This window comes from Falco naumanni, chromosome 5 (assembly GCF_017639655.2).
Source record: "Falco naumanni isolate bFalNau1 chromosome 5, bFalNau1.pat, whole genome shotgun sequence".
Classification (NCBI taxonomy): domain Eukaryota; kingdom Metazoa; phylum Chordata; class Aves; order Falconiformes; family Falconidae; genus Falco; species Falco naumanni.
In genome coordinates this window covers 55428150-55453692 of record NC_054058.1, presented here as the reverse complement: position 1 = coordinate 55453692, position 25543 = coordinate 55428150, and the positions used below count along the sequence as shown (strand labels likewise).

At 36.6% G+C, this 25543-nt stretch overlaps 1 protein-coding gene across 1 annotated transcript in view; it reads right to left on the bottom strand.

Annotated features, from left to right (window-relative positions):
- The window catches only part of LEMD3 (LEM domain containing 3), a 50612-nt gene that overhangs the window by 3758 nt on the left and 21311 nt on the right, over nt 1–25543 (bottom strand). The window contains exons 3-10 of the mRNA XM_040594844.1: nt 23426–23492; nt 16349–16416; nt 14392–14471; nt 14163–14311; nt 12292–12393; nt 11188–11290; nt 10769–10947; nt 3333–3414 (exon numbers count right to left, since the gene is read on the bottom strand). Coding sequence (XP_040450778.1) covers nt 3333–3414; nt 10769–10947; nt 11188–11290; nt 12292–12393; nt 14163–14311; nt 14392–14471; nt 16349–16416; nt 23426–23492 — 830 coding nt within the window. The remainder of the gene's footprint in view (nt 1–3332; nt 3415–10768; nt 10948–11187; nt 11291–12291; nt 12394–14162; nt 14312–14391; nt 14472–16348; nt 16417–23425; nt 23493–25543) is intronic.

The following is a 25543-nucleotide window of genomic DNA, read 5'->3' as shown; positions in this document are numbered from 1 at the left end:
ATGTTACTTAAATCTGTTGGGCAGGACGCTAATACAATACTTGAGAGACTGGCAACATGGAACATCACAATTTGTTTGTCATTTGCCCTTGACTGGTTAGAGGATCAACTTCCCAGCCGATGCCCCTTACACAGGCAGATCATATATAAACAAACAGAAGTAGAAGAGGGACACAAGGCTACAAAGAAGATCCAAACAAAGGTCCTACTAGAAGACTTCACAGTGGAAGTATCTACAGTTTGAAATCTACTCAGGCTGGAAGAAAAAATTGTTTTCTTTTTATTGGACAGCGCCAAATGAAGGGAATAGACAAGTCTCCTTCCCCTTCTGTAACAGTGTAAACAATATTTCCTAAATAACATGCGGTGCTCAAGATGTTAGGGAAATAAAACTAATTCCACATTGCAAAAGCCAGGACCTTTAAAGGTTCCCTCCAACCCGAAATACTCTATTGTTTCATAGAAGCATAGTGCAAGACTTCTGTGCATTCCCTCCCAGCCCAGGACTCATGTCCACATTTTCTTGAGAAGCATCCTGTCATCAGCAGAAAGCCAGCTACCATAAGAGACCATATTGTTAAGAGTAGGCAATCATCTTTTCTGCTGTGTATTCTTCTCAAATACCGATATCACTGCATTACTCCCAAGTGCTCATTCCCTGTTTGCAAATCAAGCAGAAGTGCATTCTCAGTCTAGTCTGCCTTTTGTGTTTTACAGACTTGGGATATGAAACATAATGAGTTAACTTGGCTTTCTCATAATGTAATGGACTCCCAGCAGGAATGCCTTGCCCTTCCCTGATCCTGCACATGTATGTTCCATTCCTGTCAATATAAGTCTTGCAGGAATGCTACCCATGCTTTACGAGCCATTCTTCTTATTGACTTAGTTGTAGATGCAGAAACACTAGAAGTGGTTTATCCAAATCATGCTTAGCCTCAGATTTTAAAAAACAGGTTTGCATCAGGCATACTAAATACCTAGAACATACACCTAAGGTTAAGTCTGCTGCTGTGGTCTGAGGGTTCACAATATCCAGGTGAGTCTTCTGACTTCTGGCAGTAGGAAGATAATTACTACTCTGATAGCATTGATAAATACAAACTAATTGGTATATTTTCCAGATGATTCTCAGGTCAAGACAAAACACCTCCATTATGAATGGTTGCTCTTACCAGCTACGGGCATGTTGGATGAAAACTACTTAGTCATTTATTGTTAGTATACAATAGCTTGACTTAAAGAGCAGCTAAAAAACTAATTTTGTTAAACATATCTTGCACCCATGGCAAGTGTCAAAAGAGCATTTGCCAATCTAATCACATACACTTGAACATTTGTGTTTCAGGTGGTCAGTGAAGGTATTCTTCCCTTTCAGATCTGGAACAGTTACAAAAACCTTTCTCTTAACACAAGCAACAAAGTAGTTTGTGTTGCACTGAGGGTTTGCGTTTCTTTTTGTGTGTTTAAGATTATTCTAAGGGTGTGATAAATAGTACTTCCTTAAGCAGCAGTCCTCTGCAAGACAGCGCATGGAAGAGGAATGGGCTGGGGTGTGCAATATAGAATTGGATCAAGTATCCCACTATGGCTATAATCCAGCAGTCCAGGAACGGAGCTAGGTCAACTTCAAAAAGAAAAGTCTGCAAAAAGTGAATGTATTAGAAGTTGCACTGTTCAAAATAGCTGACTGGACACAGACACTAAAGAGAAGTGGTGTCAGAAGAGAACAAGTCCTAGCCTATAAATGTTTGGGTTTGTTTTGTTGGGTTTTTTTTTAATGGCACTTGATGGGCATAGACAGGGTCAGTACTGAAAAACACAAGTTGACAGCAAAGATATAGCCTATAAAGGGAGATTGTTCTGACAGAAATAACTCAGTTACTAGTTCCATTAATGGCACACATTTTGAATAGCTAACATTTTGAAACAAGAAAGTATACAATACAGCATACCAATAAATATTACAGTGAAGCTTCAGAAATGGATTTCTTTCAGTACCACTCAGACTAACTGACATAGCTCATGAAGTTTCCTTTGTAGCAAGGACAATAAAGATGTTGATCTTGCCCAAAATTCTCAGCAAATCTCAATTTTTTTCCATCCTTCCACAGGAAGATCAATCTGCCTCAAGAACAATACCTAAAATTTCAGTCTTGCTCACCCTACTGCAACCTGAAAATTACAAAAGAAGCCACAGTTGGAGTCTCTGCCTATGGCAGTCATTAAATCTTAAAGCTGTTGAGAAAAAGTTTGTAGAGTCCTCCTCTATGCTAGTGATAACACTGTCCTCAGCTAAATTAGCTAACAGCTTTCCAATAAGGCAAGCAGCTAAAGTAATTAAGTGTGGCTAGAAACAGAAGAGAGATAGAGCTGAAGAAATCCAAACTTTGCAATCACTTGGGTCCGTACTCCAGTGTCTCCTCCTATTTCCTCTCCTCTTATTCCTGTTCTAACCAATAGCTTTTATTTTCCACTCAACTTCTCATGTTCTTCAGCCCCAATTAGCATCTCACTTTTACTCTGTAAGACAGTATAGCATCTTCACCTTTCCCTTATACAATCACATCACAAAATAAATTACTTCAGAATTTCCTGGAGTTCCTGTATCTCTCCGCACTGGACAAACCAGGCTTCAAAAGATTAGAAAGGGTTAGCTGGAATAGCCTATGTGTTAGTCTCCAAATCCCAACATGATCTAGTCCACAGCCAATGGTGATTAACTTGATAGTGAAGTGGATGAAGCTTTAAAAGACTATGAAAAAATTATTCTTCCTTAACATGAAACAAGGCTTGCTACTTATTCATACATGGCACATACTATAGAATTGTATCTGAGCGTTAAAAGCCAGTACTCTGCACTAATTTGTTTAAAAGCTTCCACTACAAAAATTCGTTTGCTTCAAAACTAGCCAGTCACACTGCCATAAAGTAATAAATTATTTAAATTCATCCCTTTAAATGCAAACTGTGCAAGTTCTCTAGAAGTCTAAATATTCCAGAATACTTAACAGTACTTCATAAATTTACAGTCTGATGTTAGGTCACACAAGTATCCCCTGTCAGCTGATATAATTGAACATTTACAAAATTAATTCATGGAGAAAGCTCAATCCCTGCTCCAAGTAGCTTTGACTAAGTGCCACACTCTGTGTCTTTGGGTCACTTCTTGAAAAGTAAGATATTTTTATTTTTTTTTAATCATTATTTTTTACAGCCCGTATGTTTCTTTTAAGGTATTCATGCTTACTCCTCCCAAACCCCTCTCAAAGGAAAGAAATGGACCCTTCCAAAAGAATACAGAAAAGCAGACAGGTAACTGGTTTTACTTACATAACTGGATCAAACATATTGCGAATCTTCAGACATGGTGTTAAACTGTTTGGTGGTGAATTTCTTCTATCTAGATGAAATGCTACAAAGAAAAATAAATGTAATAGTCAATACCTTTCTGGTGTTACTCAAAAGAATCCTTTCCTTAATATATGAAAAAGGTTCAAGCAAATTAAAGTTCCCTGGAGTCTTCTACTACACTGAATACGTACCATACTTAACAGTATTTTTTAGATTTACAACTTCTACATTTAAAAAGATAATGCACTCTCATACCCAGTTTCATATCCATATTCATAATACATGAAAGGAATTCAGGATATTTTAAAAAATACCATAGAGCTGAAGAGAAAGCATTTATATTGCATCGCCATGAAAAGACAGATGTTCTTAACACCTGCAACAAATTTTTGGAGCTGAAGGTTAACCATTCAGTTTTAACTGCCTGATGGGTTTTCATTTCTTCTACTTTTGGAGCAATTTACTGCCCATCTGTCTAAGAAATAGGGACACACTTAGATGGATGTTGTATTGCAGTACCAACTGTCAAGGAGCACTCTACAAGAATGGAGCTTTTGTAACCATAAATTCTCTACACAGATGATCAGAAGCTTGCAAAAATCTGAAATTAAAGCACACCAGAGGATAAAACAGATGCAAGACAAATGGAAATTAAAAATAACAATTAGCCCTTTCAAAGCTGAACAATCCCATTAAATACACCCTGAAGTTCTAAAATAAATATTAACTTCTCTGAAGTTCGCAAATTCTGCTTGTGGGAGTCACCACAGAAGACTGCACCAAAAGAAAAGGAATAAAGAAGTCTTTCAGATTCAGATAAGGTAGTTGCTGCCTTGTTGGTCCTTCTCAAGGAATGGAACAGAAATGGAAGGGGTAACCTGGTAAAACAACTTCCAAGGCTTAAAGGCAGTTTTACTTTGAAGACTTGAGATGAGTAGATTCAAGAGTTTAAACATAAGATCAAAAATGCCAACAAGACAAAATGATGCTCCAAACTGATACTAATGCGTCCCCTTTGCAATCCCTACTTCGGGCAAGTCTGACAGATTTCAAGATGTTATGTTCCAAGTGTTTTGGAGCAGATGACGCTACAGGCCTGTGCTTCTTACTGCTGACCTTTTAAAAGAAAATATCGCAAGAATATCCAAAATACATGAACACTGCTGCTCTTCTGTATGTCACCATAACGAAAACCATGCCACGGAGAAGAAATTCTGTCACGTGGAAGACACTGCATGTTAAAGACAAGCACTAACCAAAAGAAATTCACTGCCTGCAGATATGGTATAGGCAAATTTGCTCGTTATATAAATCCAAGGCAAAAAACCCCAACCAATTACCATCCAGAAAAGGTGGCCTCCAAATATAATATAGAACCTACCGTAAGTTCCCCAAATAACTAAAAATGTTCTTATTAGAATATACACACACAGTCCAAGTCACCAATACCTGTAACAATTGTCTAATTTTTCTTGGGAATAGATTTCTAAATATGCTGGTGACACTGCATCTATATCTGAGCTGCATACAGTTTAAGGACAAGTCCTTTTTCAATAGCACATGGTTTTGTAAAGTTTTTTGCCGTTGGCTAAAAATTATACATAGGGTATATAACAAAAACTTTACAGAACTAAGCAACATTGAAAAATAAATGGACTTACCTTACTCATGTAAGTTGGCTCCAGCAGATCAAGGGGGTGGGGTGGGTGGGTGAAATGTCACCAGCATATTGTAAACTGGGGCACCACACCATACTGGAGAAGGTGATCAAGGGTGGCCTAGTCATGGACCTGGATCTGAAAAGGCGTGGGGTTGAGGAAATTGTGCTGATTGTTAATAGCTAGGTTTATTCAGCACATGGTTTTAATCCAATGATAAAGAATGGTGAGGTTATTTGCAGAGACTCTAGGCTCAGAGGATCAACATTTCTGCAAGCTGTTAACAAACTCCAAAAAAACCCCATACTGTTGTTTAAGGCAGCAGCTACACCACTGAGCTATGCAGAAGTAACTAAATGGGGAATTCATGCTTTAGCATAGATACCTATAAAACCCAACCTTTGCCTGCTCCAATTTCTAATAATCTTGGTGTCCTTTTGATCGGAAGATCTCAGTGCTTCCAGAGATTACTTCAGCCAGAGCATACTACCAGCACAAAACTAAACTGCTACCAAGTTAATGTAACATCACACTAATAGAGCAAGTGTGCTCAGGGCAGCGCAGCATGTGAAAATAAAAATGAATTCTGCTTTTTCTCAAAAAACGTTTCAAAGTCATGATGAATTAAAAGAAAGCTTTGCAACTTAGATGGAGCTTTTTATGTATAAGGGGGGAAAAAAATGGCCACAAAAATCACTGAAGTACAAAATTAATGCCAGCACAGTAATAAGTATTAAAATGTATACCAGAAATGGGACCAAAAGGTGAGGCTAGGGAAGACACAGGCAAGCTAGAAATAATGCTGTATCTACCCAGAAAAACTCAAAACAGTGTAGTTAACAGATGTTTCTTGAATTCACTATGTATCTGTAACAATTTCCTCCCTCCCTCCAAAAGAGCATGTTTAAGTGACAAACCTATTCAGATTGCAGTACTGATTATTTGGAAATTTACACCGGCGTGGAGCATACAAAAATATTCTCCTCATAATAAGGACATAAGCAGACATGCTTGTGTGACAACAGCCTCAATTACACCGTAATTAACTAAGCACCTCACATATGCGATTTCTTTTCCTAAAGAGGTCTCAACAGTAAGACTTACAAGATGAGGGTAGAAGTGGAGAAGAAGTAGGAAAGCAGAAGCACAGCCTTGTGCAGGAAGTCACTGACAAGAAAGTTGTTAAGACTTCCACAAATTCCCCTTGGGGACTAGGGATCACCTTCAAGAAAAGGAAGTCACTTTATTTCAATCATTGTGTACTTCTTTTACCTCAAACTGAATACAACTGTCTCATTCCAGATTCAAAGAACAGCAGCAGCTACAAGTCTGTGCTTTCAACAACCTCTTTATCACTGTGCCTGGAATATGACCATTATGGAACAAGTGGCCCTTGTACAGACTTCAAAATGAACATCTAAGAAACTGCAGTACAGCCTTCCATACCTCTTGAATTACTGCTGGTTTATTGCTAAAGGGATCCCCTGGTATCAACACCATGGGTTAAGACAGTCCTACAGATCTTTAGACATTAATTTGATGTACCTGATAAGGTTGAAGACTTGCATCAAATATAGGTAACCATGTTTCTGAAGAATAGATTCATTCATGTTAAGCCACAGATCACTAATTTATTAAGTAGTAACCCTTCTTATCAAAGGAAAGAACAAAAAGATAAAACATTTAGTTGAAAATGTTGAAGATACGTACTTTCATACAACACTAGGTTCTTCAATAAATAGGAAAGATACTGAAATCAAAATATTACTGAATGTTATTGAGAGAGAGTGTGATTGACTTGGGGATTAATACAGTTAAGTTTAGCTATAGAAGCCCACCATAGGATGGGTACAGCCATTTTCAACAAGCATAAAATGCAGTTTTCTTGCAGTAGTTAAGAATAGAGCCATGGAGGAAGGATTATATTCTCACAAGGGAGCAGGGGTGTCACTCACACAAGGTAACAGATTATCTTCCTTGCTGCAGGATGAAATTTCACCCTAGATGTGGTACTTCAGAGAATCTCTTTATCTGATCTCCAGAGCTGTCAAGGAACTTTAGCTATTGCTGTTAGCTTAGCTACACTGGAGCTCTGCCTACCTATTTTTCTTTAGAGCTCCAGTTATCAAAGGCATGATAGGACAATAGTATCTCTTCTTTCAAAAGCAAACTGCACACATTAGAAACATGGGGGGTTTTCCCTGTTGTTTGAATTAAATTACACTTTGGCATGATCAAGCCTGTTTTTCAACTGACAATTCCTGTCAACTGTTTTCAAAACAGTCATATTTGTCCATCATCCTACAATGAGCTTACCTACCCCTTTTTTTTCCAGACAGATACTCTCTAATGGATACAGTAGATGTATTTCAAAAGAAGTACACCAGACTTTATTCTGACCCAGTTAAAAAAAAAAAATAATCCCAAACTGTCTGTCAAAACACAAGCTGCATCCTGAAGGACTGGACAAAATGCCACAGTGATGCTTGAACTCTAGATGCTAAAAGACAGTAGAGCCTAGATCTTCATACATGCTACAGGTCCCATATTTAAAATGAATGCTATAATCTACCAATATCCTAGTACACACTGACAAGTCAAGAGGCTTTCTTCCTCAATTGCACATATTCTAGGTATTGTGCTCTGCTACAGAGCACGACCAGATCTCAGAAGGTTAAAAAAATTGTGACTTTGAAATTTATTCACAAGATTCAAAACCAAGAAGTCATTCTGATTTTATATGTACCTAGTTAGTTCAGGACTTAACAGTCTTGAAGAGTATTTAAATTTATGAACTTCTGTATTCAAACATTAGAACTGGAGGATGAACTTAATTCCAGTTGACTTTAGACTTCCACAAATGAAGAAAATTACACATACATATAGAATTCCTAACATCAGGAAAGTAACAGCTGTGCAGAAAGTATGAAACTTATGCAACTATTTCCAAATCATATGAAAACAAGGAACACAAAATAGAAAGAGCCCTTGCATGTGAAAACTGCCTTTTCCTGTTAACTACCAAGATATATATAGTCAAATAACCTATGTCATTTCAGCCACCCCTATTTCCATGTTCTTCTGTTAGAGCCAAAGTACGGAGTATCAACTCTTCAAAGATCTTTGCTGAACTACAAACAGGAAAACTAGGAAAACTGCTACTAAAAGAACTGAAACAGGAGAGATTTTAATATATTCTATTCAATAGAAAACATAGTCTTAAATACACATCCTAGGCAATATACAGCTAAAAGCCACAGCTGAAAAATAGTTATTCTATCCTCATTCACAATATGCTGAAGTAGGTGTCAAGACATCCAAATTCAGATGGTAGCTAACAGTAACTACTACACAGCTGTCTTTCTAGGAAGTTCTGGGAACTACTGTTCTGTTGTCTTGAATGTCTATTCCATGTAGCAAAGCAGCACCTGAGCTATCACACACTGAGAAGTCTTCCAATGAAGGAAAATCCAAACCAGTTTCTAATACGGGACAGAATGTTTCAGAGTGATTTATATTACAGTCCAACAGGACAAGAAAAACATGAAAGCAAATGAGTAGTAAGTGAGAAATTCCAGAACTGGAGTGTCACGTTTCACAGCCTGTACTGAACAAACTACATAGAAGATTCAGCTTTCTAATATATGTAGCTTGAAGAAGCTATGTTCAGTTTAAGCATTTGAAAATCAAATCATGACACTATTAGAGATGAAAGAGAAACAGCTGTTGACAAAACCCACCATTTCTGCACTGCATCTAAAGCACTGGCACATCCCTAATGGACAACGTCCTGCAAAGAAAAGGCTCTGCAACTCCCACGATAAAGTTACCACTCACACCTTACTAACTAAATCATGTAACGCAGTTGTCACAGTAGAATGCCACATTACTGCTACTGCAAGACAATGACCACAGAACATCAAGCCTGCAGTAGTATTCACAAGGTACTTTAAAAAGAGGAGTCCTCGTTTCCAATGAATGATTTTAAAATGAGAAATGTAATGCTAAAACCAGTAGCATAACTTTGAGAAGTATATAATAATAACCCAGCATAACATTTTGCACAGACAAGCAAGAAATGGGTCCCAATACTACTAGGACCTCATCAGATAACATGCAAATGTCTCAAAATATTTGGCTTTTCAAGCTGACAAAGAGAATTGTTTGGTTTTGCTTTGAACTTACAGAAAATCAAAATTTAAGACCCAAGGGCTGAAAGCATACATAGGAAAACATGCAAATGGACTGGGACAATATCAGAATGTTAGCAGTACTTTTTCTCAGGCAATCAAGCTTGCTACAGGATAAATGTTCCAGGCCCACAAAGAAGCTCTTTCTGACTGTCTTTGGAAAGGAAATAATCACATTGGAAGGAGCTACTTTAAACTGTACCCTCTTTTATAGGAAACAATAAAAACATTGTTTCTTAAAATGTATACCAGTAAAAAGCAAAAGAAAGAAGCCTATTACTACTTGTATTAGTTAAACTAAGACCAAAATTAGCACACTCGAGAACAGAGTTCAGTTGCTTGCCAGTATGAATTTATTTTGTTTAAGTGGGACTAGGAAGGGCAGAAAATCTGTTTGCTTTTTCACTAGGCTTTTTTCAGCACGTAGTTCAAAGTCATAGAAGTAATGCAGGATACAATCTTTTGATAACATCAGATTTTAAAAACTGAACTAAAAATTGGAGAAGCAATCACTCCCTCCTCCATCATCAAAATCAGGCAATGAGTTTATAAACTAGGGTTCTGCACAGCATTTATTTTAGTCCCACTAGAGAGATAATAGAGCATTACAGAAGAACATAAGGCAAGACAGACTTTTTGAAAGTCACAACTTTTAAACATTTGGCATTTAAGACTTCACTAAGTATTTACACTTTGCACTCAGACACTGATAGAAATGACCATTCTTTTTTACTGCAACCCAGAATTCAAGTCTTATAGCTTCAATTTTTCATTGATCAACCCCCCCATCCAAAACCTGAAGCTTAACATGAAGAAAGGCAGAAAGAAAAAGAACTAGGCGAAGGTGACCACTGCAGCGGACAAATGCAAACCCATTGAATTCTTGCCACATGACTCCATAATAAAGCTGAAAAATGACAGACCACTGCAAAATCCACGTTATGACAATGTCCTCTACTATAACAAGTGCTGTGCTGCATACAGAGCTTGAAATAAAAATGCACAGTATAGAAAAAGATTTATGACAGAAAGGAAGCACTACTAGGAGATGCTCAAACTCCATGTTCTGCTGATTGAGAAGTCTTTTGTCCCAGCAATTTCCCTTCCAAAATAAAACATCTCTTCCTCCAAGCTGTCTTTAGATACCCAACTGATAACTTCACAGCAGGAAACTCAAGTCTGCAAGCTTCAATTTACCTGCTCTCAGGTACAACAAATTACATTACTTCAAGTATAAGGCATGTCAGAATTTGACCAACTAAAGAGTTGGAGTTTTTTAATTCATGAAAAGGAACAAACAGCTTATTTTGGCTACATGCCTTCTGCTATATTTCTGCAGTAGCTATACCAGAAAAGCTCATTTTGCTTGAAAACAAGGCAGATGCTGAATGCACAGAAGTAAGTCTATTGAACAACAAGATAATAGAGAAACAGCACTGACAGTTCATAACAATAAAAGGTGTGAGAGAAAACAAGTCTTTCATGTTCAAGCAAAAAAGTACCATTTAGAAATTAGATGCAGAAATTAAAATGATTGTATTTGCAAAATATAACTAAACTGCAATACCTTGGCCTTGCCACACTTTCGATGGTATTACTAAAATTTTGTCACATGCTGCAGAAGGTTGCATCCATTTCCAAACCAAGAACTCGGCACCACCTATTCTCCGTGTCTCTGTGCGAACTCTAGATTCATTTGCTGCAAGAAAGTCAACTGCTCTATTCCAGACTTTCCTCATTTTCCTCCTTAAAAATTGAAGCAAGAATCACAAAGTTAGCATTATAACAACCTGCATAGCTGACATCCAGCATGTAAGAAAAAGCTCACGTCCCCCTCCCCTTGACCTGTGTCAATAAGAATCTCCAAAATACTACCCTATGCAACCTACTGAAATTAAATTAAAAAAAATTACTTTTACTAAAATTACTTTTACTATTTTTCCTTACTTATACATAAGGAAATTCAGTACTTTAAGGAGAACATACCTGTCCTGAGGTGGAATTAGAGAATCACGCACGTGTAAAATAGGCATGTAAGGTTGCAAGTCTTTATTATCAGAACATGCCTCGCTGTGACTTCTTAGAACATCTGAGGACACCGTAAGAAAAACTGGTAACCACATAGTTCATGGAAACATTAAGAAAAATATCAGTTCTGACAATAAATAGCTACTCTGAAAACCCCTCCCAATTTCAGTAATTAAAGGTGGTTTTGGCATTCTGAAGCATTTTTCCTCCTAACCATGCTGAAATCAAACCAAGCAAACTAGCACCACACAGTGCTTCCAAGTACCCCAAGTAACTTTGGAGTAAAGGTTCTTGCAGTTACTCTTGATTGGTACTTACAAATGTTAGCAGCCACCCACCTTTGAAAATCAGGTGTTTTCCCCCCACCCCAACAAAAGTTGATTTGCAAACAAATGAGGTCGGAAAATGGTAAAACAGGAAAACAGCTCCTATTTGTCTACCACTTCTGTATTTATGATGAGTGCCACAGATGAAAGTAATAAGACAATTTAAGTAAAACTGCAGTCCAAAACAGAGCTTAAAACTACTAATACAAACTACTGAAAACATTGTGGCTTCAAGTAGAAAGGCAGAATTTCAGAACTCAATTATGCATTCTATTTTAAGAACATAATTTCTGCTCAAAGTGATTAATTAAAAAGCTGCTTTTTCTATGAAAAGCCATTAAGGACAATTAAAGAGCTAGTACACATTTTAGGAGTGTATATTTTAGGAAAAGATAGTTTGAAAAAACAGATACAGGAAGCAACATGTCACCATACTTTAATCAAACACGGCACTTATATTTGTTTTCAACAGCAAGATAAAAGTTTCACCAAGTCAATGGGACTTTATTATAGCCATTTTGATATAATTCATAAATTACATTCTTTACATCAAAAGCCTTGATTACGTTTAAAGAATGATTAAAAAACCCACATAAACCATACATTTGACCAAGAACTCTAATAGCATGACGGCTGCCAACTAAACAGGCAGTAAACATAACTGAATTGATGCCAGTACTTTGAAAGCTTGTATGCAGTGATACAGATATATGAGACATGACTCAAGAATCCATACCTATGATTTTTACCACCATATCATACATCTGCCTCGTTTCTTCTTCCTCTTTTGCCCAGCGGTATTTCATGTAGTGCAAAACTCCCCAAACCACTGCTATACCTGCATTAAGATGTATAATACTCTTTTAACAGTATCAGAACGTTGGTTATTAAAGAAAGTTTTCAGCATATCCTTCAGAAGTTGGTTAAACTAGCTAACACTTTTGAGTACTTTAAATTTCAAAGCTAGTGAAATACACTGTACTCACTGTCAATATTTTATATTTTACTAACACAGCAACACAAACCCTCAAACTTTGAAGGGCAGTTACCTTTAGAAAAGCATTTCACTGTTTTAACAATAGCCTGGTATCCCATGACCATGGTTTGAAATTCTACCCGTTTATGAAGAAAAACAGTAAAACAATTATATTGGAAAAATTCAAAGTCATATCAAAAGTCACATAACCTGACAATTCAGAATATGTTAAGATTTAAAAATCCACAATATTCACTGATTCATAGACAAAGTCACATGCTTTAGATATACTAATCTACCTAACTTGGACCGCTTCAGTTAGCTACAGATTTGTATTTCTTGCAACAAAGTACTGCATGCTCTTCTTCCATTACTTTACAGATTATTCCCAAAAATCACAATCCAGTTAGAAAGACCCGCAGCATAAGCTGAAATAAAAATCTTATTCCTTCTTCTATCCCAGACTGAGGGCACCACTACACCTGTGATCTCTCAACTATAAAAAAAATCCCAAAATACACATACACAAATTAAAGTAACAGTTTGGTTCATATACCAGTGATTGCAAGGCAATGTTAACTGATAAAATGGTATCCTACAATCTTTTTGTAAGCCAAAATGGGCGTTAATGACAATACATCGAATACTTATAAAATGGTTTATTTTTTGAAAAGGTGCTTCATATTAACCTTAATTACAGATGAGAAAGTTGAGAGAGCAATTTGCTCAGCATTACTGATGAGACCAGTGGTTGACTTAGATACTGAGTTTCACCTCCGCATCCCAATTCACCCCTCATATTGACTATTACCAGAAAAACACCAATGTGGGACAGCTTGCCTTTGATTTTTTTGATTCCTCAAAAGGCTAGTGAAGGGTTCTCAAAGCCTTCTGCTCACAAGCACGAGATTTGTTAAAGATATTGGCATAAATAAATTATTAAATATTCAGTAGGTGTATGAGATAGATGAACTCTGCATCTTCAGTATTTCTAACCAACCACATGGAAAAAGTGTGAAGTGTCTGCACTCAGCTGTAGCCTATTTTTATGCTGCATAGTTTTCAGTATGGTTAAGAATTAAATGAACTTGAAAGAATTTGAAACTGAAATAGAGAACTATTGAAGACTAAATAAGTTAGTCTTACTGAAAGCTTAGACACATTTTTACAATATAGTATTCAAGGTAAGAATTTTTGGTGACAACCACATTGGGTAACCAACTTTTCCTAAAACTTAATCTTTTCTGTAGTTATGTTTCCAAAGTTCCTGGAACAACAGTGAAATATCCTCAAAATTAAGGCTATCATGTCTTTTTACTGAGCATTTTGCTTTTTCAGATCAATTCAATCTGCAATTTTTGAAAGCCACAAGGTATTGCTTTGGCAGGGGAAAAAAGAGTTCGCAAAGAACAAATACGTTCAGCTGCCTACAGCAGACAGCAACCACTGTGAACATACAGGGGTACAACAGAAGTGCCAAGCAAACTGCACTGTAATGAAGATACTGATAGGAACTCAAGTTTTATCGCTGAATAAAAACTTTCTCTACACATGGTGTTTACTTTTCCCCATGCACTTACATAAACACAAGTTATAACAAAAAAAGTTTCATTTTTTTTTAATTAACTTACCCAAAAGCAATATTGATAATCTGTGAGTTACATTAACAAACGCACGGCGAAAACGACACCTGAAAGACATCTTTGGACTTGTGGATTCCAGATACTTCACATCTGTCACATTAGTGACATCCATCCCATTAGGGTCACTGCTGAGACACCTATTCAAAAATATACAGTATTTACGGAAAAAGATACATACTGTTAGAAGAAATTAAGTTAAGAAATAAAGACTACTTACTTTATGCCAACATCTTCCCCACTATTCAAGATCCATTGTAATGCTGTGTTAAGTACACTTTCATATTCTGGATCTAAATTCTGTCAAAAAACCAAATATTAGTGAATGATTTCGTAAATAAGCAGAAAGTCATCATGCCACAATAGAACTCAGATACTGCATAGATTAGTAGCCAAATTATGTGGTTTTGTTCTTGATTCTTCAGATTTTGCCCAAGTGTTCACTACACAAAGTGAATCTATACATGCTATGAGTATTTAACAGACTTACTAACATTCCTCAAATTAAGGGCTGTTTGAAATATCACCGGTTTATTAACAATTCTAACCTACAGCTAGAAAAAATTATTCAGCCACTAGGCAGTGCTCATTGAAAATCTCCTTCAAGTGTAAAACAAACAAGATATAAACGCAGCTGAAAATGGGTCCAGTTGGGTTTTTTTAAGAAGCTTGAGGAAAATCAGTTTTAACTGATATTTAACTGATATTTTACACAGGCCAGTATGTGTAGTTCCAGAACTGCTATCACTATATAGAAGTTTACTTTTTTTAATTAGATGGTATCAACTATCATAGGAGAACATTCACTGCGATCTGAGCTAAGGCTGTCTCCATAGTTCACATTGGATGTTCTTTTGCAGAAAAAGAAAAGCAAAAGTGAAAGTTACTATTTTACATGAAATTATACTCTTCAAAAAGATTTATCTCCATCTTTCCTTTGAATATCACATAATATAACTGGCCTAGAATTAAAGGATAGCAATTTAAGAAAAAACAGTAATTGTTTTATTTTCACTTTGAGAGTAAAAGACTGAAAATTTAATCACTGAACATTGAAACTCTGCAAAGGAGTTATATTTATACTCCCAAAATGAGGAACCGTAGGGTTAAATGAGACTTTGCACAAAGTGACAAATTTTCATATGAAATTTCAGAGCCTCTTAGAGCTAGAACAGTTGTCACAATAACAACTGCCATTCTTTCAGCACAATAGATAGGTAAGACCATCAGTTATCTGGCATCAATTTTTTTCCCCACGTATTCCCACAACACACTGGTTTTGGCAGATATAGAATATCATTACCAAACTATAAACCAATGTTAGCAGGTTAGGATGCTCTTTGCATTGCCCCTTTGTCTACTATGTAAATGTTTGCCAAAATGTAAAATTTCGATGTATTTGTATATTAAGTCACATCAGCTTAACTCCGCCCCCCGTCAAAGAAACCTTACACTCTCTGCCTTTTAAAAGCTTCAAGTAGGTTTCCACTGAATGATACACAAACGTGGGCTAAAATAAACCCTACAGCTGTCAAGATAAGGCAAGAGTCATCTTTCATTTGGGGAGTAAGGCAGAGGAATGACAGCAGAGAGTGAGATCTCATAATACTGCACACCTATCAAATTAACAAAAAGGCTGCCTTTGAGCATTTCTATTTAAATGCATCCATGAATGGTGTCTCCATACAGCAGCTGCTCGTCAGGCCCCACTGCACAGATCTACACATCAGCCTCTCCTCCCAAAGAAAGGAAGACAGCATCCTCTTCTATTAAGTCTCAAAACATAGTACACTGATTTCTGGAGAAGCTTCTAGAGATCTGAATTTCATGATTTATTATTTTCATGTTGGTTAACTATCTTCATCAATGCAAGTTTTGCCCTGGTGTTTTAACTAAAGGGAAAAAACCTGCATGCCGTTGAAGCACTACTACCTACACTTTTGTTGCAATTAAACCAGTGTCTTTCACCTTCCCACTCACCCAAAATCTCACTACATTCCCAAATAAAAAAAAAATTCAGTAGCATGTGTTAAAGACATCAGTTCCAAACATATCCAAATAGCATTCAATACTAAGTCAAATTTTAGTCCATACACTAGATAGGAAACCAGGCCTTACCAACTGGTAACTTATACAAATCTTATATACAACCAATGAAAAATACCTCTTTTGCTTACTTTTAAATATGCAGCTGCCTCCTGGACGGTAAGATTTCTTTGAATAGAGCTGCCACATTCATGTTCCCCTGGTAAAATTAAACTTCTGTTTATTTTTATGTACTTGTTACTGCATTATATAAAATAAAAATCACTAAACAAAAGCTCACGGTTAATATAATCTACACAAACAGCAGTAGCTCCATAATGCTCACAAGTTCTGCTAAAAACATGGGAAAATCTCTGGACAAATTTCTCCTTTAGAAAAAGTTAAAAAACCTGAGGACTGTTATAGCTGATATGTACAAATCACATCAACACAACTTCATGTATTGCTCAAAGTGTATTTTGGTATTTATACTGAAAGTAGAACAAAAGGTAGTATGAAGAACTATCAAAAGGACGTTACCATAATAAAACAGTTGCTGTACCCTGACTCAACTTCTTCCAAATAACTTCCATTTGCTCTGAAACATGTATTATCTTTTATACAGACCAACTTAGCTCCAGTTGCAACATATGCATAATAGTATTTCGGGCACTGTGAAGTTACTACATTTTAGATTGTTCCAAGTTATCACCTTCCTGAACATGCACAAAATCCCAATATGGCCTAGAACTTGTGGTTTTACCATCCTCCCAGTTCTTTTGGAAAATATGCAGAAGTAATCAGGAAATAAGGTATTATGTGCACAATCAGTCCTCAGTGTCACGTGCCATCATCTTCCTCATTTTTTTTTGCTAAGCTGAAGGTACCCAATTCATGCAAAAAAGATACATAGTGACTTTGTGTTGGTATGACTGTCACAGAGGAAAGGAAAAGGTCTAAGACCAGTTTTATCTATCACTAGGTCATAGTTTCTGAAAAACTGTCATGGAGTGGCAAATCACATTTTTCCTGATCTTTCTAAGAAAAACAACAACAAATTCCTAGCATCTATAACTATGACTTTGCTGCCAAAACAATAAAATAGGAAACAACAAATCCAGTTTTTCACTGGCTCAGGGTTAAGTTTGCCTTACCTTCTCAAATCTATGCCAAGTTGTACTATTCCCAAAGCCACAACAAGGCTAGGAAAGTTTAAGATACTCTTGAATACACAAACACGATCCTTTGATTATACTCTTACAATGTATTTTGAGTTGGAATTGCTCCACACTGGAATACCCTTTAAATGGAGCAACTCTGGTTATTAATCCCCTACACAAAGGAGAACATTCAAGGCAGTCTGAGCAAAAATTTGGGAACGCTAGCAAGTTATGGAGAAGCATCTTCATGTCTCATTCCCAGTAGGGAGTTCCAAAGAAATCAGTGTTTCTATGAAGCAAAAGCCTTTCTCAGACTGCTAAAGCCAAGTTTTGTTTAATACACTTCAACAGACTTAAGTGAATTTGGCCTTGCAAGCACATAAGCATTAACAGGGATGTTCTTCTCTTACTGTTGGGTTATGCAGGAATAGGAACACTGTTAAGAGTGTTCATATGCTATCTGGCTTCAAAGCGCTGCTGGAACTAGGCCTGCGTGAATGCACCGATTTTCACACAAGCACTGAATAAAGAACACAAAACTTTAAAAGTTGTTTCACTTGATAATGAACATGCAACATCTTAGACTTTCAAAGTGCCTGATTCTACCTGTAACAGCAAAACTACAGAGATTGTCGGTGAAAACTGACACCCCCTTTGCCAAAAAAACCTCTGAATTTAGAAGTCTGCACCAAAATTAGTGTTATGGACTACTTTTGTATGTAATTTAGGCAGACAATCCTTTTGTGCAGCGTAAACTCTACAACCTGTAAATTTAAATGTATACTCATCAGTCATTTCATATTTCAAGATTAGCAGAATTGGGGTAACTATGTATCATACTTACACAGTCTGTAGCGCAAACATTGTTTTAAATCTAGAACTGATGGAATAAATACAACAAAAAAATCTATCTCTGTAGAAGCCATATGTACAATCTCAATCAGGTATTAAGTTGTATGACATGAACAAGTCTGATAGGTATTCATCCATTTAAGCTTTTTTTGTTGTTTAGCAAGACCTGAACCCTTCCTGGGGTCTTTCTAATACAGAAAAAGCATGTCAGCCATAACTTGACTGAACAAAACAGCTTGTGAGAGCAGAAGGATGAGACCCTTCTGCTTAGGAGCTTTTGTTTGGTTGGTTTTTGTTTTTTAATTATCTAGATAAGCAGGAAAGCCCATTAATGAAATAAGAAAATACAAAGGGTGAGGTTGATACACAGAAAACAAACACCACCACACAAGCAGAAGACCAGATTGTGAAAAATGAATTCTTAAAAACAAGTTTCAGGATTCATTTTGGATTTTCAATCTTATGAGAACACAGTATTGCCTCTTACAGAAGGACAAAAGCTCCCTTAGATGGGGGACTACTGGATTACTTCAGTAGTTTTAAACTCTAATCTTACTTGCCTTCTTCCAGGAATTAAGTTTATGCAGTATGTAGTCACCACACTGAATTCACAGCTTCTGGTCTCATCTTCAAAAACCAGAAGACAGTTTCCTTGCAGTCCTGCTTCTGAAAATTTTTTTCAGACTATTTCCTCTGAACAAGTTTAACAGTTAAAAACACCTTTGCTGCTCCCTGACTATGTCAAAGGCCCATCAGTGCAAACTTCCCTCATGCAATGCTGGGGGGAGAAATAAAAATCACTTTCACCTTGCACCCCACTCTTGAAACAGGCAAACTAATCAGTTACAGAGTTTCAGTCCTGTACAAAAAGCTGTTGGAGATGCAGTTTCTCATTCCAACCCATCTATTGCTGAGAACCATTTAATAACTTTCTTCTGAGAAACTCATGAATTTGAAAGCCTGCAAAAAGTTAGGCAATTCACAAGTCAGACAACCTTCTGTTTTACTGCAAACAGCAGGATATTCCTATATGCCATTTCAGTCACCGCTTTTAGCTAATAGTTCTGCAAATTAAGGCTTACTTTGAATAACTTTGGTGCAATCGTTAACCACTTGGCCTGGAAACCCACTTTCCATAGTCTGAGCCAAGAATGTTTCCCAACTGTTCCATTTGAGGCCCTATATCCAGGAACAAAACTGAAGCAGACACAAAAAAAGCCCCCAACTTTACACAGGTCTGCTGCAAGACACATCTGAGCTCTCTGTAAAAACTGCCCCTCTTAAAATGTCTATTGTGAGCTTACAGAAAGCATGGATCTTTGTGCTCAAACTTTTCTTGGACACAGATAACTTGAAAGTAAAGGACAGTCAGAGCACCATTCTACTTGCCTTTGTAGGGAGGTGAGAAGTAACACATCCCTGCAAAGATCACAAAATTTCCTTTTAGCTTATGTTAGTGTACTTGGGCAAGCCACGTAAGTGGAGTTCTTCTCCTAGAAATACTAACAAAAAGCAACTACACCCTCAGTTCTAAACAAACATTTAAGTGTGTTCTCATTTTCTGTATTGAAAGCAATTGTAAGGCAGATCTGCTTTTCCATACAGGCTGGAATATTTGAAACTCACTTTCATTTGGGCATTTAGCTTAATTTATGAGCTGCAGCACATACATTTAACAGAAACAGTCAGCATTTTAAAGTATTTGCTTTACAATGTAAATCATTCTCTCATTTGGTACCAGAACCAAAACCCAGTGGAAATCTAACACTTTAAGGAACACAGGAATTTAGCACAGATCTCTAGCTTATAGCTTGATGTAATACTATTTGCTTTTTGTATTGGTTGAATGTATACAAAGCATTTGTTTAGCAGATCTCATGCTTAGAGGTTACTTGCAGCAGGACACTAAGTAGATAGTGAAAGAAAAGCAGGAATAGAACAAGTGTTGAGAAAGCAAGTAAGAATGCCCAATCTCCTGAAGATAAATTCAACAGTTTAGTAACGCTGCAGAAAATCAGAACTTGCTAAATAGTCTTTAAATCACTGGTTGGAAACTGCACAGTATCAATCACCTGCAGAATTGAAGACTAAGGAGTGGCAGATGACACTTGAAATAATATTAATGGTTAGCGCTTTGCCAGGATTTTCTTCTCGTCATGGACTTAACGGTAAGCCTTATTACGTGTGGAAGTCTAGTTTACCCCTGTATCTCAAGGACCTGTGCTGTCCATTAGCTCAGAAGGAAACTGTCTGAATCCAATGGATCATCACTCTGTGGAAAATGCCAAGCAAAAGAAACATCTAACTAAATAAGAATTCTTTACGTAAAAGAGAGTAGGATCATACCCATGGGTAGCTGGCTGCTTCTTGTGGATATAGTGGTTTGATTTATTCATTTTGCAAGCCTGACTGAAAATGGATATGATCTACTGAAGTCTCCCCACGAAAGACAAAGGCATTCAGTAATTAACATGTGCCTGAAGGAAGTCTAATTTAAATAAAGCATGTATTTTGGTTTGGGAGAAAGTGATAGGCACTCAAATATATACTGTCTATAAAAAGCTGCTGCTTTGAAGAAAGGCTAAACCATTAGACTAGAACAGGAACACAAAGTTTGACTCAGAACTGGACAAGTAGGCACTGCTTCTCCCTAGAGTTTAAGGTAGACATTACTAACTATAGGTTTGACAGACCAGTAATTCTGAGGAAAAGTGATGCATTAAAGGCAATTTATTTTTATACAGGATCATTACATCATATTAAAGCATCACAGTACCAAATAGGCATCTACAGTATACACAGTATATTAAGTCAAATAACATTAACAAACTGTTACCCTGACTTTTTCTTCCTTCAAACAACTTGCAGTGTTTTACCTTCTAAAATACAAGCCCCATCACTACTTCTCCAACTGAAGTTGACAAGGCAAGAAACTAGCTCAGGAAAAATATAAGTAGTCTAATAAAACAAAGAGGGCTAGAAAACAAGTTCTGCAGTGACCATCTTCATGGCAGTCAAGATACAGAACAGACTACTGCAAGTTTCCAGCCTGCCTTTTTAATATTAATAGTTATAACATGAACAAATGATTCATAGCCAAGCATGAAATGAGAGAAACTTTTCCAAGTATGTGACACACAGACCTGAAAAGCAGCGCTTTTAGTAAAACTATATTCCTTTTTCTTCTCTTTTCTGAAGTGGTGCACTGAATACAAAAGCAACACTTTTAAACCCTTTATCTCTCTAGCAGCTTTCTCTGGAAGCTGTTTAAAAAGCACAGAACAGAGATTGTGCCAGGTCTACATCAATCCAGTATTCAAAAATGGACGGCAGACTTCTACCTCTCATACCTTAAGAAACTTGGCATAGAGGATAACTTCTGCCTAAGTACAGACGAATTAAGTAATTTTTCAGACTGTATGAAAGCTACTCTGCCAGGTAATCTCACAATACAGTTTCAGTTTGGGGGATCATCTAACCAAAAAGGATAGGTATATTTTTTTGAAAGTACTAAAGATCCTTCCGGCCAGGAATAGACTAAGAGAAGTTGGTACACCTTTGAGACCTGAGGAAGACAGCAGTTCTCAGAGCATACAAAATCCTCCAAGGCAGAGAGGTAAACATTTTTATAAGTGTCATTGCACATAAGTAAGCCCCAGTTAGCAAAGAAAATTCCTTTTCTTTCACAAATGTAGAAATGTGGTGCCAAACCTTTTAATCGAGGCAAGTCCATTGTTTATTGTATGGCCACCAGAGGGCCAGATGACACACTGAGGAATCTAGTATTTCCACTCCACAGAAGTCAGCACACAGCTGTGGGTCTCCTACAACATTCCTACACATGACAAGTTAGCTACCCCATATGGGAAAAAAAACCCACAACCTTTTGGTCCTAATGATTTATAGCACAGAATTATCTACTACCATCTATTAAGTATGAAATAATTTGAAACAGATAAAAACGTATCAAGAGGTAATTGACCTACAAAAGATCAACGCTGAAAGGCATTCAGTTAGAAAGCAACAAAATGAAGAATAAAAAGCAACTATTATTTTGCATGCACTCAGCTTAAACATCATTCATTCACTATTTTGGGTTAAAGAATAAAATAAAGAAGAAATTTGTGGGTTTTGTCCTAACATCAATTTATTCACTGCAGATATTGTAAATGCTCTGGAAACAACAAGTTTTTGCTGGAAGTTTACTCTTGCAATTTAAACGTCTTACAGAACACATTTCTTACAGATTTCCTATACAGCTCTGACACATTAAATTGTCAGCCTCGTATCTGACAGAGTTGTTTCCACATTTTTTAATGTTTGAGAAATGGCTGTAGCACTTGGTAATAGTTTAAAAGCCTTCTTGGTGAAACTTGCTGTTGCAAAACAAATAGTTGGCACAAAGAACAGTAAAGCTTAAAAACAAAAAATCCTGAACCACTGCCTCTTAAACATATTATGGATTGAATAAGCAAGGATGATAAAATAAATGGCTTAATAGTTATGAAATATATTCTATGGTAACTCACACTGAGCAGATGCCAAAGCTATAAACACAGTCTTAACTTGACCGTTTCCTGATTGTGATGTGCAAATATCTACGCAGTTTAAAGCTGTATTAAATATGACTCTAGGCAAAAGCACTGTATTTTATACTTTGAATATTCAATAATAATAATCCTAACCACCATCTCTGACACATTACAATATACAGCATTTTTCATTACTATATAATTAGTATAGTTAAGTTGGACTATTTTGTCTAACAAGGCAATCTTGTTCAACCACTGCTGTGCATTGTATTAGTACCCATTTTCTGGTTGTTACAAAGTATTTGTTTTTCAGACTTTTTTCCACTATAGTGAAATAACTACCTTTAAAAGAAATACATACTCCTCTCCACATATTTGAAGCTTTTAATGATATCAGGTTCATAAAGCATTAAGACATTAGATCAAAAACCATACAGGATCACAATACTCAACAGCCTATCCTCTTAAGTAAAAAAAACAACAACATTGCAATAAAAGGTGCTACACTGGTGAAAAAGGCAGTGTAAGTATACTAGAAATGGGATTTCTAGTTTCCCAAAAGTGAAACTCTAAATGGCTATCAGGGCCCCAGCATATACTAGGTGCTGCAAATCACCATCTGAGCACAGACTTCTTTGTCGCTGTTGCTATAACACTCTTCATCACAGTATTTTTTAATTGTTACCTGCTACTTGTGCCAATTTATCATGAAGTGCATACAAGCTGCTCATCATGAGACTTCTTTCATCTTCCTGGAATTAGAAAACACATTATTAGTATAGATGTATTTTCTTCCATTTACCCCAAAAAATCTTTATATACCATGAGGGAAAAAAATTGGGTTTACACACATGGGTTGAAAGCTGTAGTGTTTCACACAACAACGATGCAAGCACTAGATTTTGAATCAAAGTATGGACAATATTAATTTTTCAGTTCTTGATTGAAACTAAACTAGCTTGCGGCCTGGACTGATGGATCTGCCTGTTAAAACTGATAGCTAAAGTTATTTTAATACTACTGAGAGAACAGTGCAGCGACCCAAAAGAAGTCTGGTGGGTTTTGGGGTGGGTTTTTTTTTGATAGCTACTATAAAAAATTTCTGAAAGTTTTTGTTTTATTCTTAATAAGTGTGCACTGACACTTCATACAAGGCAATCTAATGTACCACCTGGTCATATTCCTGTGTAAAATTCATAGGCAAGTATGATTTTTGTGGTCTACTTTCAAAACTACACTAACTTAATTAAAAAAAAATCAAACAAAAAAACCAACAACGCACACCACAGAAAGCTGTGGACTATGCAATCTTGCTTATACTTCCTGCATATGCCACTAGTATAAAAAGACCTAACTCCCAAAACAAGCATGAATATGAGATGTCATATAATTGTTAATTACAGGGGAATTAAACTTACTAGGATAGAGCAATTTCATTGACATTTATCCAGAAACATTTTATACTAGAAGAAATTATTTAAAATATGAATATGAGGAACATGAAGTTACATACAATGAGTACTAACAGCTATTCTAAAACATCAGGGGGGTTTAGTGGTTTTTTTTGTTGTTGTTGGTTTGTCTTTTGAAGTTGGCTCTGCCTCCTGGGGCAGAGTCAAATGGCTGAGATAAGACTAAATCCTTTATTCAGAAAACATGCAAGGAAAATAATTTTCCAGTTTGTGCATCTGCTGATTATATCCACATTGAAAAAACCTAAATATATTTTAAGTTTAGGTCCCTGATGCACCAGCGCTGTCTATTTTAAACACTCCAAATTTCTTCCTTACAGAAACCACTACCAAAAGCCAGAATACTTGTTTCATTGATCAAACATTTGACAAAATAATTCCCATACATGGTATCAGCAATTACCAGCATCACCTCTCTCTGTTCTGGTCCTACAAAAGAGATTAAACTGGTATAGTTGGTACCCCCCAGAAAACTAACCAACTTTATTAATTCATTTCCTGGCTAGAAAATACTGGGCATGTCAGAAGAGGAAAATCAGTCCTCCACCACACACGCACCACCACCACCAGCAGCCCACGCTTCATCTATTTCCCAGAAGGTACACCCATAAATTCACTAAAAGCTACACCAAGACAGATAATGTGAAACATTTTTGTGACCAAATTATTTTCTTAAATTAATGGTCAGACCACCCAAAGGAACTGAACAGCATAACCTCTGACAATCAAACATCAAGCGTGGACCAGGATTACTAGGGAAGAGTACACAGGAAACTCAGAAGAAAGTAACATACAAAACAGGTTCTCAAGCTGCCGTATCCAGTGCACAAGATGCATTCCCTCTGCGCTACTGAAGTCATTCTGAAAGAATCCTCACAATTTACTCTACAAAATTAAATTTGTTCAAAAGATTCAGAAACATTTTCTACTCAAGAAACTAGCCAAGGCTGCCTACTTAAAATACGCAATTACTCACTTCTGGAGAGCTCAATCCTAGACAAAAATAAAAAACCCAAACAGCCAACAACAAAAAAAATCTCACACAATTATCTTGCAATACTTGATTATATATGCCTAGCAAAAGCATATCGGTATGTTTGTACAGGCAGAAAGTCTGAAGGCCAAAAGAGAGAACCACCAAAACGCAGGCTGCAGAGCTAAGAGTAGTACCGATACCTTCAATAGTAACATCTCAAAAATGGTTATCCCAACATTCCAGTTGAAAGAGTAAGTATAGGAATAAGTAACAGAATAGAATCAAAGTAAAAAAAAAGACTTGAACTTGTTAATCAATTTTCTGAAGGAGGCTAACCCTTGCTCTTCTGTGGCAC